The sequence below is a fragment of the Triturus cristatus genome, chromosome 9 (assembly GCF_964204655.1).
Source record: "Triturus cristatus chromosome 9, aTriCri1.1, whole genome shotgun sequence".
Classification (NCBI taxonomy): Eukaryota; Metazoa; Chordata; class Amphibia; order Caudata; family Salamandridae; genus Triturus; species Triturus cristatus.
In genome coordinates this window covers 736,073,908-736,093,030 of record NC_140592.1, presented here as the reverse complement: position 1 = coordinate 736,093,030, position 19,123 = coordinate 736,073,908, and the positions used below count along the sequence as shown (strand labels likewise).

General features: G+C 45.6%; 1 protein-coding gene across 1 annotated transcript in view; it reads left to right on the top strand.

Moving 5' to 3' along the window:
• RPS6KA4 (ribosomal protein S6 kinase A4) overlaps nucleotides 1-19,123 on the top strand; it is a 173,048-nt gene that overhangs the window by 67,512 nt on the left and 86,413 nt on the right. Inside the window, exons 2-4 of the mRNA XM_085625976.1 lie at nucleotides 16,413-16,484; nucleotides 17,126-17,344; nucleotides 18,417-18,532. Of these exons, the coding sequence (XP_085482102.1) occupies nucleotides 16,413-16,484; nucleotides 17,126-17,344; nucleotides 18,417-18,532 (407 nt within the window). The remainder of the gene's footprint in view (nucleotides 1-16,412; nucleotides 16,485-17,125; nucleotides 17,345-18,416; nucleotides 18,533-19,123) is intronic.

Genomic DNA, 19,123 nt, shown 5'->3' with positions numbered 1-19,123 from the left:
CTCGTTCTTCCCGCCTTAAATTAAATTCAATTTTTATTCCTCCGTTCCATTTTCCCTGATCCCGTTTCCAGCGCCATTGGAACGACTGATCCGTCTTCAACACGGACGCTCTCCCGTAATTACTGGGCTCCTCGGCCAATCCTGCAGGCCCTTACTACGATCCCGCGTAGTAAGTTTCATTCCTCCCTTACGAGTTCCTTATAGTCTGGACACATCACTATCCAACTCCCGACAACCGATCATGTTCTCTGCAATTAGCAACTCACGACCACATTCATCCTTATCTGGGGGTCGGCACTTCACTGTCGCTTCTTTCCATGAGCCTTGGAATAAATTTTCACTCCTTTAGTCCCCTCCTTATGCGCTCCTCAGCATCGGTTTGCATGGCGTTAAATTCTCTCCTTCCTTCACTGCCAGCTGTTACTACTGCCACGCCGTTGACCTCACGCATTCTTGACGGTTGCGCCACCATCATCCCTCGAATAGCATGATCGTTTTGCTTGGCAATTTCTCATTAACCTCAACATCACATTAATGGCCTTGATGTTGACTCCTCTTGACACGCCTTCATTGCGCTTCCACCACAACGTAATTCATTGTTGTTAATTTAGTGCATATCTAGGACACATTAGTAATTGATTGTTTTTCCCCCATTCTAGATCTTACGTGCTCACACTTACATTGTCCTGATGATGATCTTGACTGACTAAGATCGAAACGCCGTCGACCATAATGTCAAAGTTCCCTTAAACATTGTCTAAACCAATTGGGTTCTTTTTGACCTGTTTTTCAATGCGATGAAATGTTTTTATTGTCACTGAGCACTTCACTTCATGCACCCTCACTTTTGTATATGTGAGAACTGTATATACAATATACACTCTGTCGGAAAAGCAAAAATGGTAGGAATGGAAGCAACTCTATTTTATGATGATAATAAAATGTGATGTCTTCCTCTTTTTTCTGTGTCCTTGTATACGTTCCGTAATTGGATCTAATTCAGTCTCCGTTATCAGTAAATACTATTGAATTTTTTCTCAAATTACTAACTGTAGCTCCGCTACTCGAGGATTTTTGACCTCACTAGACCATTGTCTTTTTGAACTATCTTCTACCCCAGGTCACATTCGTGAGGGGTTCCCTTGTTTTTTATATATAACTTACAGTAGTTGGGGCATGGTCCCTGTGGTCTGTAGGCAAGGGTGCCTCTGATGGTGCTTTTTCCATCTATGTGGAGTTGGAAGTGGAGATGTTCCATCGTCTGATCATCTGGGGATGTCGTGCAGCAGATGGTGACCCTGTAGATTATGGAGATTCCACCTCCGTGTTTGTTGGTTAGGTCCCGGTGTATTATCTTGCAGTCTTCGGAGATGACGATGTCTGGTGTGAAGGTGGGGTTTAGCCAGTTTCTGTGAGGAAGATGACATCCAGGGTGAGGGATGAGATTGTGTCCCAGACCTCCATGGCGTGTTTGCTGAGTGATCGTGCATCGAGTGGAATCCACTGGAGTTTCGCCGTGGCGGTCTCGGTCAACATGGTGGAAGCAGTCGCATTTGCTGTGTGTCTAGTTACGTTGGTTGCTTCGGTGCGAGGTGGCAGTGTCGGCAGGAGAACGGTCCTTTGGTGGTGAATGGGTATGTACTTCAGCAGTGGTTGTTGGTGTGTTGGTGCTCACTGTCAGACCAGCAAACAAATCCAGCTAAACTGTGAATACATTTAATGAGTATTGCAGTCAGTGTTGCTCTCTTATCGGTCTTTGTTACAAGCTGCCACAGTGGTACCACCTTGTTCATCCCAACCATGCTTTCCTTCATTTCAAATGCTTTCTCTCTGCCTGGATAACAAACCTGTGAAAACTTTGCAAAATTTCCAAACTTCGCATACAATGTAGACATCAGGGAGAATGTATCTGTGTATTCAACAGAAAATGGAAGTACAGGCTCCAGCCCCCCCACCCCCCAACACCAGCCCCTCCCCCAACTTAAATACTTTTTTAACTGGATACACAGGGAAGGGCCCCTGTGTCACTGGAATTTCTAGGGCTGCAAAGAAATGGTGGTGTTTCTTGCTCTCCTTAATACTGTGCAGAGGAGGATTTCTTCTTTGGCACCTATGATTGAAGCAGAGGGAGCCAGAAGCACATTATAGGGGTATGTCTGGGTTTTTAGCATCCTTTGCCCCTTAGTCACCTTCTGTGCCTGACACCAGCGGCTGCATCCCCAACCAGGAGGCCAATGGGGCAGAAAGTCGCAGGCATTCGCTTCAGATTGTGGGTGTTCATGGATGGTATGGGCACCTGCCCATATGTTTTTCATCCTAGTAATATTTGCAGGTCGTAGAAGTGCGTTAGAGCTGTGAAACGATTAAGCTAGGCCATAAATTACTGTAAGGTATGGTTCTTGAATGAAGCAATACTGAACTAGAATGTCTCTGTAGTTAAAGATTTTACTTTCAATGTTTAGAGTTTATTTTTCAAGCTTTGTTACAATGTGTTGATCAAGAAATATTATCCAAGAAGGAGGGAGCCCCGTGTTAGTTATTGACTGGGTCAATACCATTATCAACTACTACATGAGTGCTCTCCCCCTTGGATAGTATGTCTATTGTAAATTAGACCTTTAAAGTGTGGGCTGAAATGAACAAATCTGTTTTTCATAGTACTATTTAAGTGGAAAGTTACAAGAAGCATACTTGTTGGACTTTGCTTTGAAGGGTCTGTCTGTCATTTGAAATGGGGTTGTAGATCTCAAAAGGAACATAGAGAATTGATTAAAGCAGATTTTAGTCACAATATTAATCATTCATTGTTTGTACCACACTATCTCTAGGAATTGTGGTGAATGTTAAGGCAACTCATCATTTTCTCTTGGAAATGATGGTTGGTGGTACATATACAAACCTAAGCACACATTTTACATAAATTCCCAAATATCTTCCTCATCCATGTCAGAAAAAAAAGTCTGCCATGGTGCCTGGTAAATGTAATTCTAACAACAGCAAAAGCCTGTCAGTTGATACCCCAGTGGTCTACTGCAGCTTCACCACAGAGTTCTAAATGAAAAACCTGGTTGCTAGCGTTCTATATTCGCGACATAAGTGAGACACTGCTGGATGCCATGTGGCTGAAATGGGAGCTGTTGAAATAAAAGCCTTTTTATGGCACTGGCTGAAGTAAATAAGCATTTAGAAGAAATGTAGATAAACAGCAGTTTCAAAAAATGTGAGACAGTATTTTTTAGTCGTTATCGCCTATCACCGATGTTAAATAGTACAGATCCCTCGCTACCTTCAGTGTTCCCTTTGCACATCTATTTCCTCAGGCTTCCTTCTGTCGCTAAATGCATCCTTACTATTTTTGAGTAAATCATTTTTATTATGGTTTTACAACACAGAGGAGCACAGTCCTTGGCCCACCCTTTATCCCAGGGTGGGTGCAAGCTTGGGCAGTTTGCAAATTGTGTGTACAGAGGTCGCGTTAACATTATCACAACATAGCATTCACAATAAACAAATACAGTAGAACTGTCCCTCCATAAAGTCACTCCCCCTTCCTCTGCTCACCCAAACTTGCGGAGGATATGTCCCTCCCTTACAGTGTCCCTTTCTGAGATTCCGGTAACTGCCAGGCCTACATATCCAGGATGGTGTCATCTAGCCTTTGTCCACAAGAGCGGGTGTACGGTGTGTGAGGGCATGAGCCCCTAACGTGATATTAATGAAATAGGCCCAGGGCTCTCTAGTGCGGTGAGAGAGCTGCATTAGCGGGTCTCCCTCTAAGGCGCTCATAGAGTGGCTTCCATTTGAGTTTGAACATCAGATGGGTGCCATTCATATTGCTGGTCAGGCGTTCCATGACTAATATTGTCCACAGTCTCTGATGGCATTGGGCCGGTTCTGAGCTTTCTGCCCTCTTCCAGTTGTAGGCTATTGCCAGTTTTGCAGCTCCCAGGCACTGGAGGCACATGTACCACTCAGACCTTGTCATTGCTTTCCTGTTTGTGGGCTTTAGTCCCAGTGGCATCACTTCAGGTATATGTCGGATTAGATACATTTAGTACCTCGCTTAGGGATTTGGAAAACGCCTTCCAGAATGTCTGAATCTCAGGGCAAGCGCACCAGATATGGAGTGCTTCGCCGAGTGCTCCACACCCCCCTCCAGCGCCACGGGGACGCATTGTGGTACATGCAGTGCAATCAGTGTGGGGTGTTGTACCATTCATACTAGACCCTGTAATGGATTTCCCTCCCCAAGATGGACGTGGAAGAGGAGCAGATATCCCTACTCAATCTAGCTCACAGTTTGCTTATATTATGCAGGCCCAGCGTTTGTTGCCACACTTGTTTGTACTCCCAGAGGGGGCGTTGCTTGGCTGATAAAGTTTGTAGAGTGCAGAAATCCTCCCTTTCAAGCTTATGAGTTTGTGTAAATGCATTTTGGCTCTGGTAGCTCCAGCGCTGATGTCCAGGTGTGTCACCCAATGGCGGAGGTGGACTTAGCAAAGTGTCACGGACTCCAAGAGTTGAAATCTAGTTTTGCATTGTGAAAATGTCTTGCATGTGTTGTTTTCATACATGTCCAACATCATTATGCATCCCCCTTCTCACCAGCTGTGGACGTTGCGGCCCTCCAACGCTGAGGTAAAGGCAGTGTTATCGTGTGTAGGGTTAAGGGTAGGTCACCTGCCCTTGGGATTCAATATACAAGTCCCACGCCTTCATGGTTGTGGACACCGGTTTGCTGATAAAGGCGTTGGGTATCCGACTGCGCTTGTGTAACCACAGTAAGTCTCAAAGAAGTCTACATACTAACGCAACGGTCCATGCCCCACCAGTTCTTTTCTGATGCCAGCATGAACCCATTCTCGCGCCATTCTAAATTGGGCCGCATCGTAGTGGTGTGGGATACTCTGGCCCCAAGCCTGCTTATCTCTCGGGGTTACATCATCAATTTTTGCGAGAGCCTAGGGGCTCTGTCTCTCCAAATTAGATATCAGATGGCATTGGATACCATTCAAATATGTGGGGTCCAGCCAAATAGTGAAGGTCTGGAAAAGGTACAATAAACGGGGGGAATGTTAATTTTAATCGCATTGATTCTACCCAGCCATAAAAGCATCAATGTATTCCACAAGTGAATATCTGCCGCGATAGACGCAATTGTGGGGGGATATTTAGATTGAAATATGTCTCAAACTCTTTGCGTCAGTCGGACCAATAGGCACTTATCAAGGATTTGGCCCATTGGAATAAGAAATGTCTCCCCAACTCCTCCTGCTCCTCTATTTAGTGTAAGATTGAGTATTTCTGACTTGTCAAAGTTAATCCTATAGCCCGAGGCCTGTTCCGATGCCCCGAGTAGCTGCACCACTACCAGTAGGGAGATTCCAGGAGAGTCCAGTGTCAAAAGAACATCATCGTAATAAAGCGATAATTCAAATTCTTGAGGGCCAAACTTTATCCCTATTATTTCCCAAGTTTTCCAAATCAGGCAGTCAGCAGTTTGATAAATAAACCAAATAACAGGAGATACTGGCTAGCCCTGCCTCGTGCCTCTGGAGAGAGGGAATGGTTGGGAGAGAGATCGGTTCAATCCCACTTTGACCGGGAGGGTTTGTGCAGCTGGCAAATATCTGTACGAATTGAGGATCCATACCCATTCTCCAGAAGCTTAGGTAGAGGAAGGTCCAATCAACCATGTCAAAGGCCTTCTCAGCATACAGAGACTGGAAGATCGCAGGGATGTTTTAAAGAGGGGCTTTCTAAAGTAGGTGGGTAGCTGATCTAATATTGTTGTGTGTTTTCTGCCATGGAATGAACCCTCTCTGGTCCAGATGCACCAGGTAGGGAATAACCTAGTAAAGGCGTGTAGCCAGGATTTCCGTAAATAGCTTTGCCTCTAGGAAAAGAGGGCTCTCGGGTGGTAGGAGGTACATCGCAATGGATCTTTGCCAAGTTTCGGTATAACTGTTTATATTTTATAAAATTGTGCTGTGAGGACGTGCCGCCCCGGCGTTGCATCTGATGTGATGGGCCTCTCCAAGGAATCCCACTGGGTCTTTGTGAATATCGACAGTCACATCCGGTCCACAAGTGTCTCTCCTTGTGCTGAGGAAAGGGGGGGGGGGGTGTTGAGCCGTTCGTAGAAGCGGTAGAATTCATCAACTTCCTAGGCTTCTTCTATGAGTGATTCCTAGTGTCCAGGATTTCTTTCACTTATTCCTTCTCCCTCTTGCTGCAGAGGAGGCACATTAGTAGGGTTTCCACCTTCTCCCCGGAGACATGCGCTTTTTTTAAGGTTTAAAAGGGAAATCTCCTCCTTATTAGTGTGATGCATGCAGAGATGGCCTCGAGCTGTAATAAGCACGTAGGTGGCATGACAAGATGGATGTCGGAGTGTCTCCAAGTCCTTCCTCTGGGAATCACTTTTTCATTTCTGGACCTGGAGCTTGCGGAGTCTAGTGCATTCAACTGCTGCCACAATGAGGTGGCCCCTAATGATTGCCTTAAAGGTATCCCAAGTTCCAGGTGTGGTGACCTCCCCTCCCTTGATAAATTCAAAATGATCATCAATGCGGTCACTAATGTCTTGCCATATAGTACAATCTTTCAGTAAGGCGGGTTGGAGTCACTCGGTCCAAGGAGGTTTTTGCTGTTACATGTCCATTTCAATTAGGATGAGGTGTGGTCAGAGACAGCTATTGGTTAGGTCTCCACTTGTAGAAGCTGCCCAACGAGAGAGTTGCTCAGAAGTATATAATCACTACGGCAGTGAGTTCCGTAGACAAGGGAGTAAAATGTAAAGCCAGGTTACTCCACATGTTTCTCCCTCCAGGCGCCATAGGCCCAGGTCTTCCAAGACTTGCTTGAGGCGTTTGGAGAAGGCACCTGTATGTCTGTCTCTGCAGGGGGGGTCAGTCGCAAAAAATTGTAACGTCTCCCATTAGGACAACTTCAGTGAAAGGAGTCTTGTGCTGTGTTGAAGGCATACACCATTGCCATCGTAATGGGACTCTCTTTTAGGGTCCGAACCAATATGACAACTTGCCCGTCTTTGATAGATTGCCCCATGCTTAGATCGCTACACCTCTCAATGCTTAGTGGAGGCTAATGAGTGGCATACTACAGGATATGTTGTATATTTAAACCTCTCTTGGTCCCCCCAAAGGTGGTGGGTCTCCTGTAGACAGATTATATCTGGGTCACAGGTTCTAAGCGTTCACCATATGACACCCCGTTTGATAGGTGTGTGTAGTGGTGCAATGGACACTGTATTACTCCCCTCCTCCCGCCCCCCAACCTACACAGATATCAGGAATTTACATGAACAGTAGACCAGAACTGTGTCAGAACTAGACTTAAGTAAATTGCCTCCTCCACAGATCGATGTGAGGGGGTGTCCCAGACACCCTCGATCAGGGGCAGCAAGGTCCCCCTCTCCAGTGCTGGCCTCCATGCCCTGTGTCTGTCCGGGCTGCCCAGACCTAGTCGGCTCACCAAAGGGAGTACCCAGGCCTCCCCCCACCTTCGTCATGTCATATTGTCAACACACTCAGTTGACTTCCATGGTTACACACTAAAGACCCAGTCGGACCACCAGAGAGTACCAGGGCTTCCCCATCACCCCCATCAAACTCCATTGTCAACTCAACTTGGTTAGCTTCCATGGTTACACACTAAAGATATCCACTAGGGCACAATTGCCACCTCCCGTCAAAGCGTAGAGGGGGTTCCCCCTCTGGCCTCCTGATATCTTGTAGTTGGGTCGTCTGAGCTGTTCTTGATCCCCTGGGACAGTATATGACTGTGACAGGTTGGCCTTTTGGGCAACTCTAGGTTCTCATTTAGCAGTGCAGTCACTGCCATCTTTCTGGCAAAAGGTCTCATTCAGGTCTATGAGGTGGACCTCTAGGCAACAAGGACGTCTGAGCTGTTCTTAATCCCCTGGGGCAACCTACGCATTCTTGAAGTCAACCACTTAGGCAGCCCAAGGCACCGGATAACATCATACGGTCACTCCTGTTGGTTATTTTGTCTGTCTTACAAACGAAGGCCGCAAACGAGGGCATTACCAGGGGCCCTCAGTTTCCGGAGACTCCTTCGACCTACCCCCCCCCCCCCCCCCCCCACCAGCTGTGCTGCCCATACTGGCTCAGTGTCCGGCATATTATCCAGTGGGGACCCAGCAGGGCCACTGCTTTCCATACCTCCGCAAAGGGATGCCACTGGCCGCCAATCTCAAATGAGATGCAATGGTAGGTCAGTCAATAATGGACACCATCTTCCCACAGCTTTTGTGTGATTGGGTGGAACACAGCTTGATGCAGAAGTGTCAACTGCGAGATGTCTTAATAACTCACACAAGTGTCTTTAAAGCTCACCTCTTCTCCTTTCTTGGCATGTCGAAAGATTTTCTTTTTTTCTGAGAAGTAATGGAATTTAATCAGCACCTCTCTGGGTATCTGTTGCTGAGAGGTCGTTTTAGGTTCCGTATGAAGAACTCTGTTGAAACAGATTTTGGAACAGGATTTAACTGCGGTTGACAGCTCAGTGGTGGCGCAGCCTCTAAAGGCCTCCTACCATGTGAGAAAACCACAATTCTATTTTTTGACTCCATTGATGCAACTATTTGGGCCCAAATCCTCTAAATGAGACTACTTGCTCTACCAATAAGGGATTTTAATCCACACTGGGCAGGCTCAGGTGTCGATAGTGCTTGCAGGAAAGGCCACAAATATCAAGAATCATGGGCCCATTTGCTATGCTGTTACCTAGTTCTTGATCAGCAAAGAAGACTCTCGCTAAAACTGGTATTTTTGGCAGGGGGAGGATGTACTTGTGCACAGGCATCTTGTATTTGCTTTAATAGCAGATCCCCCTGGGATGCTGAGTAGATGTGCTAAATTTGTGAACATTTTAAAACAACATCTAGTGCAAGTACAGGCTACAGCACTCCTCCATAAACAACATCAGATTTTAATGACCTCATTTGCTATGCGTACTGGGCCGCCCACGTAATAGTTGGGGTATGACTAACATCTGTATTATGAGAATTTCGCCTCCTGAATAGCTTGTGTGTTTCCTAATAGTTTTTAATTCTCAAAGCATGAATTTTTAGTTTTTGTAATATGTACTTTGAATTATAGCTTGTTTTTCTTTATGGTAGGAGGGTAGTTGCAAGGGCTTAGTACCAACGTTGAAAAGAGCTATTATTAGTATCTTTATTATCGTTAGATAAATCCTTGCAAAAGCACTTTGAGGTAAGCAAGAGTATGGTATTTAAGAATACCTTAAACGAAGTTCAGACTATGTGTTTCCCTTGGTTATCTCTGCAGCCACAGCCCGTGCTGTAAGGGCGGTGGGGCTGAGTGGAGGGGATTTCGACAGACGACGACTAGGGATAATTAATTATTTATTTAATTTTCCCTCGTGGTAGTCTGTTCCCCTCCCCACCCGACCCCACCGCTCTTGCCTGCATGGGCCGTGGCTGTATCTCTGCACTCTGAATCTATCCCTAGAAGAGGGTGGTACCAGGGTGGCATGTAGGAGGTAATGAGTGTGATAGTGTTAGATAGCACAACGTACTTTATATTTCCCATAAACCTAGCTAGTGCATGTTTTGTACACTTTGGCACATAGATAGTATCAATTTCTTATTTTTGTACATTGTATTCCATCCTGTGGCAACTTTAGCTAGCACACTCCTCTTTATAAACCAGACCAGAGTATACACTGCTTATTTTGTACTGTGAACAACTTCTTACATTGATTATTAATTTTTGAAGTAATGTGATTTTGATTTTATCTTAAGAATCCTGTTTGCATATTCTAGTTTTGTCCAGACCTATGCACTTTGTATTCTTAAACAAGGTACATTGCTCAGATTACCCATCCTATGGAGCTATGCTAATTGTGATGTTAATCAAGTACTTTTTAACTGAGAACCTAGGTGCACTCTGTTTATTTTTAACCCAAAATTGTTGTGATTTTATTTAACTATACAATAAAAGTGTACTTACTTAAAAAGATTTTGGAATGGCCATCCCCTAGCAACGAGGATAACCTGCCCATCACAAATGTTTCTAGATTTGCATCTGAAATTTCTTCACTGAGTCCCCGAAGCCATAAGTTCTCTTGTCTGAAGCGATTCTTCAAGTCCTTCAGTGTGTTGACTGCCAGTGTTAGTTTGGTCTCCAGTGCTGCGCATCTGTCCACCATATCAGTCTTAGTTGTTGCCACGGACTCAAGTGACTTTCTGCAATGAGGATTCGCTGGCCCCCTGCATCCAGTTCAGTGCGCAGTTCCGCCATCTTCATGGTAAAGACAGCAGTAAAGTCCTGTCGAAGCTCATCCCTCGGATCTGTTTCAAAGGTTTGGAGACTGTCCATTTGGTCACCACTGTGTTTTCTTCAGGTACACACATGTCCTTTTGGGGGTGTAATCCACCACAGACAATCATACACTCTCTAACGGTCTATGAGAAGTAGGCCCTGCTGTGCTCACAGGCCACTCCTCACCCCCTCATGGCTCGCAGGGCTTCACAGTATCCCCCCACAGGCCCTGCACGGCGGCAAAGTCTGTACAAAGTTACCCTTCTGTACCAGATTCGGGTGGCCGGCTATAGGCCATCATGACTCCTCTGGCATTCTCCTCATCTGTGAGGCTCGTGACCTGGGTACTCTAAATCCAGCGACTTCCCGGCAGGCGCGACCACCTCAGCTGCTGATGCCCTCCCCAGCTTGTGTCCGTGGATCGCTCTGCAGCCGGCTGCCTCTCCCCTCTCTCCGGGACTAATCTCACCTCCGCCATCTCCACGGCACCCCTCTCAGTCATCCGGCATGTGGTCCGCTACACCGTCGACTGGATATAGCACCCTGGATCAGCATGCTGCTAGCCCTCATGGCAGGATCCTGCAGTCTCAGCGACGGGGGGGTGGGGATCTTGATGCCATTTTCTGCCCTCGCTAAGGTATGGAAGCAGGGGCAAAGGGTTGGGCTCGAGAGAGTGATGGCCGGATGTGTCTCACCTCCTTGCCACACCCCCATGCCTCCTTACTTTTAAAATACCATTTTGGTTGATATAGATATTTGGATCTTCCATTTGAATGCATGGGAATAGATGTTTTTAGCTAAGCGCTGGACGCTCTTTACAGACCGTCTAATATTTAAAATGATTATATATTTGGTCCCTTTGGGTAATAAGACCTTCTCAAAATGTTGCTCTTTGGACAACTCATTTTTAGTTTTATTCCTCCTACTTCCTTTTGTTTCTTTCGTTAGACGTTACATCTACCTGTGTGAACATGTTCGGTCTTAAGTTATGTTATTGTACATTAAATATAAGGACATTATAAACATATGCTTAAAATTGATATATTGACTGCCTATAAATAATGTGCACCTTATAAACAGCTGCATTCATAGGTAGTTAGCTAAAATGTGCAACATTGTAAATCCGATAGAGCAATGAGACCACTGTTTTTAAAACCCTGTGAAAACTGAATTCAGTTTTTAACTGGCCGGTTCACTTTAAAAATATCATGCACACATATGAAAATACATATTTTGAGGGTTTCATTTATTCCAGGACCTTGCAGCAGGAGAGATGAGAACCATTTTCATGTATAAATCAAGCCAAAGCATTGGGATGTGAATGTTTCAATGCTATCTTCTCCTTCAGCATGTCTCCAGTGCAGGCACGTTCTCTGAGCTAGGTGAGCATTCTAGCTCTTAGGTAGAACTCCCTGATCGTCCGTTAGGGAAAGACAGTGCAATGATGTGGGTTTGATAATATAATGATGTTTGTTTCCGGTACTAGCTGTGAATCTCCTAGGTCGATATTGACTGCTAGAATCCAACCCAAATTCAACATCTTGGTAGTGCACAGGCCTTGGATTTATAGTTAAGCAATACCAGCCGCGACCCATGCTAGTAAGAGCGGTGGGGCCGGGAGAAGGGGTGGATTTGGACAGACGATGACGAGGGAAAATTAAATAATTTTTCATCGTCCTTTGAAATGCCCCCACCGCTCTTACCTGCACGGGCCACAGCTCAGCAATACTATCCAAGGGATATACAATGTGGACCTCTTTGGCCAAAAGGAGGCACCCAACGCACTCCAAATTAGTCCTTTTGTAAGTCCCAAAATAAAGTGCTCATTCTCCCGGTACTCAGCTGCCTTTAGCACCTCTGCAAACCTAGCAGAAGCAATCCACAAATTCAAATGGGGAAGAGCACACTCCAAAGGAAAACCGAAAAGTCCAAAAAGTGTCAAATAAAATTAGAAACAAATTTTAATCGGCACTTTTTGTACTTTGTTTTCCTTTGGAGTGTTCTATTCCTCAATTGGATTCGAATGTTAACCAATAAGGCGATCCCTCCTAGGTAGTTATTGACTGGGGTGGAGTAAGATGCCAGAGGCACAGCAGAGGGCCACCCTCCTGCACAGTCAATGACTACCTAGGAGTGCCCTCCTCCTTGGATAATATTGCTAATGTAAACAAAACCCTTAAATTGTTTGGGGCTGATTCACCTAATCATCAGGTAATATGTTTTTGTGGTACTATTTAGGTAGAAGTTTATAAGGAGCATATGTGTTAGATTATTTTTTTTTGTGTAATGAGGCTCTTACATTCTTGTCTATTAAAATATTGGTTCGTGAATGTCTGGTTTTGAGGATCCCAGAGCACATGGAAAAGAATGATGTCAGATTGCAGTCACAATATAAACTATTTATTGGCAGCACCACACTAATTCTAGGTATTGTGATGAGCTCTAAGAATACTTCTTCCTGGAAAATGCTAACCCTCTGCTGGGAACTGATAAACCATCTTTGAGAAAGGTTTTCTCTCAGAATTAAATCCTGAAAATTGTGGTTAGTGCTCCAGGGGCTAAAACAAGGGCACATGTTCTATAAATTAACACACCTCTTTCTCGTTCATTTGAGAACAATTCTGACTTACTGAGTGAAACGTGTTTCCAGCAGCAGCCGAAGTCCCTGAGGTGTTTCCTCTATTGTAACTTCACCACAGAGTTCTAATGAATAGCTTAAGTGCCAGAATTGTATACCATGGGAAATGCAAGGTACACCTAAATGCCATGTTGCTGGGATATGAGCTTTTGAAGTATAGAGCCGGCAGCAGTAAGTGTACAAAGTGAGGGGTTTACAGGTATTGCCCCAGAAAACTAAAATGAGAACACATTTGCTAAAAATTCTCAAACCTCATTCTCTATTATATGAGGAAACCGCCTCACATGCTACCAACAGCAGCCTGTCGGTTGATTCCCCAGTGTTCAACGCGAGCTTCAGAGCAGAGTTCTAATTAACAAGCAGAGTCAAGCATTCTATATTCATCACAAACGTAAGGCGCTCTTGCATACCGCGTTGCTGGAATAAGAGCTTTTTGAAATGAAATCCTTTCCTGTGGAGCAGAATGAAGTAAATAAGCATTGAGGGGGTTCATGGTCTTAAATCTGGCTTCTGCGGCAGCCTGTCGGCCAGTGCAGGTGGCTTCTTTGAGCTGAGTGAGCACTAGTTCTTCATTTGAGTGCTGTGGTATCTCCAGGCAGCTGCTTGGGGAAGATGGTGTAGTGATATGTGGGCTGACACATGATGTGTGGTACTAGCTGAGAATCTCCCGAGTAGATATCGACTGGCCAGATACCGATCAAACTGCGGCATTTGCAGGGGTGTAGTATAGCTGTGTCAGCAGTGGCGGCCGGTTGGGAACGGTGGTGGTGGGGAGGGGGTTAAGGGAGAAAGGAGGGGTGGGGGGAGGGAACGGGGGCGGGTTTTGGGTAGAAAATAAATAAATAAAAAGAAAACTTACCTTCTTCTCGTGCCACCAGCCACTGCCTCGCCGCTGCCTCTCCCCTGCCTCTCCCCATTGCTGAATGAAACACCCAGGCTCCCCAGCAATCACAACGCTGCAATGCAGCGTTGTGATTGGTCTGAGCGCCGTGGTTCGGCGCTCAGATGGAGACAGGAAATGTTGGCATGTTCTCCCACTAGGCTGTGTAATGCAGCCTGGTGGGTAAGGTGTAAAGGGCACCGGACTGTTTGGACGGGTCAAGACGGCTGGCCAAACAGTCATGTCCACTAAAAGTGTGCTCACCTCTCCGCCCCCTGGCCCCTGCTCTGGCCAGCCCCGCCCTCTCCGCACCTAGGAACAGAAAAAAGTAAATGATAACGTCCCGGTATTATCATTTTATTTTTCCTCTGCACTGCTCTGAAAGCAGTTTGGTGACGCTCCTCCGCTTCAGCGGAAGACCCACCCCTGTGTGTCAGTAAGATTGAGGGGGAGAGTCAGATTTTCCGACAATCAGACTTTCATATAATGTTTGAACCCATTCTAGGACAAGCAGAGTGCATGAGATGGGCCTAAGGGGCAGTGGAAGGGGAGACGAAGGAGGACTGGTTGGACTGCTAAGAGAAAACACAATATTTTGTAAAATAACCAGTCGTCTGAGGACATTCAAAACGGAGTGTGTGGGGGTGTTTTTGTCTGTGTGTGTGTGTGTGTGTGTGTGTGTGTGTGTGTGTGTGTGGGGGGGGGGGGGGTGTAAAAATCCCCGGCGAAATCCGGCCGACAACTCACAATACCCGACTGAAAGCACCTGGATCCAACTATTTATCAGAAAATGCATTTATTAGGGGGATGTACCACCTTAAACACCCCCCTGAAGTTACAGCCTTGAACACATGGTACAGTGCAGCTGCTTATTTACAATATGAGTTGCGCACTGTTGCGACAATACTGATGAAAGATTGATGTATCAAATTTCTTTTTTTTTAAACTCGTTACCGAGTTTTCATTATGTAACAATGGAGTCTCCCTGCTCTACCTGGTCATATGGGTTCAGGTATACTGATTTTTAAATTCATTTACATTTTCCATTTTGTATTTTTCAGCTGCATTATAGCAATCCTTGTCAGTGCATACAATTCTACTTTTAATACACAATTTCCTATTATTAACAGTTGCAAGAGAGGTTTACCTTTTTTGAGATTACAGAAAACTGTGTAGTGTAAAATAATGGACTAAGCAGTATTAAAGGACGTGTTTGGGCTGTGGGGGTTTTCTGACCGCGTCCATGGGTTTAGATTGCACGTGGACATCATAGGTCATGGTACAGAACTAGAGCACGCGTTAGTCGTTCAATGGGTGCACATTGTTAGTAAGTCACTAAAGTTGGCCTACTATCTTCATTTACCAAAAGATCTGCACAGTGCTATAAGGTGCTGCCTCCGCCCTCTTTTCCCTTTGTAATCCATTACTGGATTACATTGCTAGTATTGCAGAACAGTGGTATACAGAGGATGTGGCCTAACAGCTAGGGTGGTCAACCTCAAATCTGGGGAGCGGGTTCAAGTCTCAGCAACGACGCTCAACATCCTGTGATTCTGACCAAATCATTTAATCTCCTTGTGCCTAACAAAAAAAATTAATGTGTCCTTGTGTAATGCAACTGGTCTCGTGTAAAGCGCTCTGATACCTTCCAGTCAAGTTTGCGCTATAAAAAAAACTCAGAAAAAAGAAAAAAAAGTGATGCAGTACACTGACAGGTGATATACTGCTTTAAGGAGACGGGGGATAACCTGCTTTAATGAAACAAGGAGCGTCACACGAGATTAGTGATGTACTGCTACTTCTAGAGGCAAGCACTGGAGTGCTGTGTAATGGGGTTGTTGGTGCTATGGTGTGGTGAAGCAGTGTAATACTGTGTAATAAGAATGATGCTGTGCTGCACTACGCAAGGTCTGGACTTTATTGAAACAGGTTTTGAAATTCTGTAGTGAGACAGTTCATGCACTTCTGTAAGAAAGCATGCAGTGCACTACAGTTGTAAGGCATGATGCACTGCTGTAATAAGACCAGTAGTACATCGCTGTAACGAGACAGGTGATGTATGGCTGTAACCAGACAAATGATGTATTTATTACTTTAACGAGACAGGTAATAATATATTGCTGTAACAAGACAGGTGAGAAAGGCGATGCAGTAAAGTGATATACCTAAGGCTGAAGCTGTGCTGTGTAATGAGATGTGTGTTGTGCTATTGTGTAGTGAGGCTGTGTGGTAACATACAACAAGTAATCTAGGTGCATAAGACCACGAGATGAGCAATGCAGTTTAATGTAACAAGACTGTCTGTAGTGCTGCGCTGTAATATGAAGTAGGTGGTGCTCTGCTACAATCTGACACAGGTGATACAGGTCTGCACCAGGAGAAAGATGCTGCTGTGTCTTATAACGCGAGATGTGTGTCTGAGAGCTGTGATGAGACCGGTCCAGCAGTACTGCAGTTTGAGCTACAGTGTGTGCCTTTTGTTGACCGCTGTGGCTGCCCTGTGCTGGGGCACAGCCCTGTTGACTCTCACTTAGCCAATACATTGTATTTCTCTGTCTCTCATCAGAAAACCTCACCGGGCATGAGGAGAAGGTTGGCATGGAGAACTTCGAGCTTCTGAAGATCCTGGGCACTGGAGGTGAGTGTTATAATGTAATGTAGGAGTTACATTTGTGCCGTCAGCAGTCGGTGCTGGTCATTTGTTGATCTTTCTGCTTACGCTCCGTGTAATCCATTTATTTGACCATCTGAAGTGCTGGATTTTCTCTAGCTATGTTTAGTTGGTTTTTTACTAGTGTTTATCACTTTTATGTAAAAGATGGGCTATTTGCACTGTAAATATTTAAGGTAACTTTAACTCCAAGAATACGTCATGGCCTCTTTGAATTGCATTGTTGCTTTTTGTTTTTCAGCCACAGTTGATGCTGGTACTAGCAAATGTGTGGTATTTGAGTGTGGGGTGTGTCCCTTGTGGCACATGCATGTTCTAATTTTCCACTTCCAAAAAAACACAAGGGGCATCTCACTGATGAGCTTAGCAAGGCCGAAACATGTCTGTGGTTGCTATTCTGCGGGAACGCGCTCTAGAAGTTTGGACTGGATTGAACTTTCGGGTCGGAGCCCAAACTGATTTAGATATGGTTGGTCCTTGTTCATAGTGTTGGAGTAGACAAGAAAAAAAAAGGACCCTTATGCGGGCCAGAGTATTGGAAGTGGCTGAGTTGAATTCAAGCAGTCTCACCGTTGTGTTTTTGGTTTTCTGGCTAATTTTCCCCGCAGCTTATGGGAAGGTGTTTCTTGTGAGGAAGACCAGCGGTCATGACCAAGGCAAGCTGTATGCCATGAAGGTGCTGAAGAAGGCAGCCATCGTGCAGAAGGCCAAGACCACGGAGCACACCCGCACGGAGCGTGCTGTGCTGGAGCACATCCGCACCTCTCCCTTCCTTGTGACACTGCACTATGCCTTCCAGACTGACTCCAAACTGCACCTAATCCTCGGTGAGCCATAAAGGGCAAACTAAAATAAATATTAGGAAAAGGGTGGAAAAATTGTGGTGGTTCCAGAAAAATAATTGGTAGGAGCAATAGAGGTGGGTCATAGAAGATGCAAAGGAGTAAAGGGGAAGAAGTTCTGCAGGTTTGGATGAGGGGGCGATGATTATAGAAAGCAGGTTCTGGAAAGCTGGAGGGAAAGAGAAACCAAAAGACTCTCTAAAGAGCTTGTGGCAGTTGAAATGGAAATGATCTTGAGAAGAGGAGGGACCAGTGGGAATAAGTTAGGTTCTGGAAAGCGAGAAATGCCGAAGGCAAAGAGTGAGCTCTAGAGAATATCAGAGGCTAGGGCGTGAAATCGATTATGGAGCGCTAATTTTGTTGAGGTGATGTTGAATAGTAGGGACTCTGGAGAATGGGGTGGTGCAGGGCACAAGGAGGATTATGAATGGGGCAGACTGAAAGGAGGATTTCTAGAGAGCAGAGGATAAAAACAGAAGTATTTTGAGAGCAATGGGTGGAAAGGCCAGAAAGGGATGTGAAGAGGAAGAGTCAGAAGGAAGTGAGTGGGTTATGGAGATCGTTGTGCGGGGGGACTAGAAGGGGAACTGGAGAGCTGACCGAGCAGAGGAAGTAAAGAGGGGATTTGAGGGCAGCAATAAAGGCTGAGAGTGAAGATGGGAATCTGAAGAGCGCAAGAGGCAGGAGGACTCTTTGAAAACCTGGAGAGCAAGGAAAAGAAAAAAATGAAGTCGTTCTGTAAGGGGCTTGATGGGCCAAAAGGGAAAAAAAGTGCTTTTCCAGTAAGGAAAGAGTCAGTTTAAGTAGTGAAGAGCTGGAAATTGAAAGGCTAAAATAAATTAGAGGGTTTTTGGAGAGAAAGAGAGAGGGGGCCCAGAGAATAGAGTGCTCCATAGTACTGTGGCAGCAGGAATGCCGCGGTTGCACACAATGAGTGAGTTGACATAATAGAAGGGGTTCTGGAGAGTAATTGGGGCTGGGGAGTGTTCTGGGGGAGATTTTTGTTTCCTGGTCTGCCTGCTGCACCTTGTCTCATCCCCTTCTATTTCTCCTGCAGATTATGTCAGTGGGGGAGAGATGTTCACCCACTTATACCAGAGGGATCATTTCTCGGAGGAAGAGGTCCGCATATATATCGGGGAGATCATCCTGGCACTAGAACTCCTGCACAAGGTTAGGAGAGGACTGATGTGGGGGGGGGGGGGCAGCGTTCCCAGAAGTGTGAACAGAGCCTTCACAGTAGGAAGTGTGAGCAGCCGCAACCTCTGGGAAGTGCAACTAGCACTCTCAGATTTGGAGGTGTCCGTAATATATGCTCATCAGTCGCCATATCTAGGTTGACGCCTGTGCAATGCTGTGAGGCAAGGTCCTTTCCCAGAGGATCATTAAGTAGTGTCTATAGTGAGAGCTGCAGAGATGGAGACATTACCAAGTTCTGCCTATACTCTCTCCCGCTGAATACTACAGACTCTTGTCTAAGGTTTCTGAGCTTTACACCCCATAATATTAATTTGTAATGAGACTATAGTGGTATTGAGGTGATCAGCTCCTGCAAACCCTTTGTAAGTACCATTCATTTTCGGTATTGCTTCAGGTTCAGAAGATGTGTCTCTGGGCACAGAAAGATGTTGTGGAAGGCGGGGGGCTCGTGTGTAGGCTCCTGCTTGTCATCCTGTCTTACCTGTGTCTGACCTACAGACCTCACTCACTCAGCCACCTACTATGGCATGTAGGGGAATTTGCACAGACCGACATAGGGGAACT